Source organism: Loxodonta africana, chromosome 7 (genome assembly GCF_030014295.1).
Source record: "Loxodonta africana isolate mLoxAfr1 chromosome 7, mLoxAfr1.hap2, whole genome shotgun sequence".
In the NCBI taxonomy this organism is placed as follows: domain Eukaryota; kingdom Metazoa; phylum Chordata; class Mammalia; order Proboscidea; family Elephantidae; genus Loxodonta; species Loxodonta africana.
The window spans coordinates 82,296,640-82,298,141 of NC_087348.1; the positions used below are offsets into that span (position 1 = coordinate 82,296,640).

Here is a 1,502-nt window from a genome sequence, read left to right on the forward strand (position 1 = left end):
CTAATTTTCTACATTTATTCATTTACTTATTCTTCACCACAAACTTAAGAGTTAGGCATTATCATTATCATTATTTTACAAATGGCCACACTGAGACACAGAAAGACTAAGCAATTTGCTCAAGTACACAAAAATAAGTAGAAGAGTCAGGACTGAAACCTAGGCACTCCGATTTTAGACCTTAACTCTTAACTATTACCCAAATTGGTGAAGTTCAGATTTAAATTCACTCCAAGAGTTTTTGTTTTTTCAATTTTCCTTCCCAGTAGAATTCTCTTGAGAACAGGAACAGCCTTCCTCTTTGGTAAATCATAGCTTCTTCTGAGACAAGAGAGAAAATATTACCCCCTTCCTGAGTAATTCCAGCCTTGGGGACATGACAAGTTCAATGCTATCATTGATATTTCTAATTCATCCGGCTAGTCTTCTTCCTTTCAGGGTTCCCTCCCAAGTCAATCCATTCCCCCTACGTCATAGGTGTCAATGCATGTAATTGCACTAGACGGCTCCCCTGCCAATTTATCTTCTTTTCTCATGTCCAGCTTCTATACTAAGTCCTTCCTCAAATGAAGCATTCTTAGAAGTTGACTCCGGATCTCCTTGGTTCTGGCCCCATAGATGATTGGGTTGAGTACAGGAGGCACAAGCACATAGAGATTAGCCAGAAAGATGTGCACATGCTTGGGGACACGGTGTCTGCCAAAGCGGTGAGTGAGGAAGGAGAAGAAGGCAGGAAAGTAGAAAACCAGGATGACTCCAAGGTGGGAACCACAGGTACTTAGAGCCTTGTGCCGAGCGTCATGGGATGGCAGGTGAAAGACAGCATGGAGGATAAAGCCATAGGATATGGCAATGAGGATGGAATCCAGACCCACAGCCAGCAGAGCCATAGTCAGCCCATAGATAACATTGACGGTGATGCTAGCACAGGCCAGTCGAGCAATGCCCATGTGCTCACAGTAAGTGTGTGCCATAACACGGTGCCCACAGTAGGGCAGTCGCCTCAGCAAGAAGATAAGAGGGGAAAGAGCAGCTATACTACGGAATATTCCGACAAGGCTGATTCTGCCTATGACACTATGGTTGAGGATGGTTGTATATCTGAGAGGTTTGCAGATAGCCACGTATCGATCAAAGGCCATGGCAAGAAGAACTGAGGACTCCAGAGCATAGATAGAGTGGACGCAAAACATCTGGGCTAGGCAGCCTTTAAAGGAAATCTCACCAGCATGGAGCCACAAAATAGCCAGTGTCTTGGGTACTGTGGTGGAGCTGAGGGCTAGGTCGGTAAGTGAGAGAAGACAAAGGAAGAGGTACATGGGTTCATGAAGAGTATTATTTGTCACAATGACCAAAATAAGGGAAGTATTTCCAGCCAGTGCCACCAGGTACATGACACAAAATGGGATAGCAATCCAGATGTGACTGTCCTCCATCCCTGGGATCCCTGTCAGAAAGAGAGTTGCTGGGAGAGTATTATCACTGATGTTGGAAGCTGACAT

At 44.9% G+C, this 1,502-nt stretch overlaps 1 protein-coding gene across 1 annotated transcript; it reads right to left on the reverse strand.

Annotated features, from left to right (window-relative positions):
* Positions 1 to 545: 545 nt before the first annotated feature.
* Positions 546 to 1,502, reverse strand: LOC100662986 (olfactory receptor 52D1). The gene has a single exon (XM_003421512.3). It carries the CDS (start codon positions 1,500 to 1,502, stop codon positions 546 to 548), a length of 957 nt encoding a protein of 318 aa, XP_003421560.2.

Bases quoted from the DNA above. Each gene is read 5' to 3' on its own strand.
- LOC100662986 (XM_003421512.3), bottom strand. From the start codon at position 1,502: ATGTCAGCTTCCAACATCAGTGATAATACTCTCCCAGCAACTCTCTTT.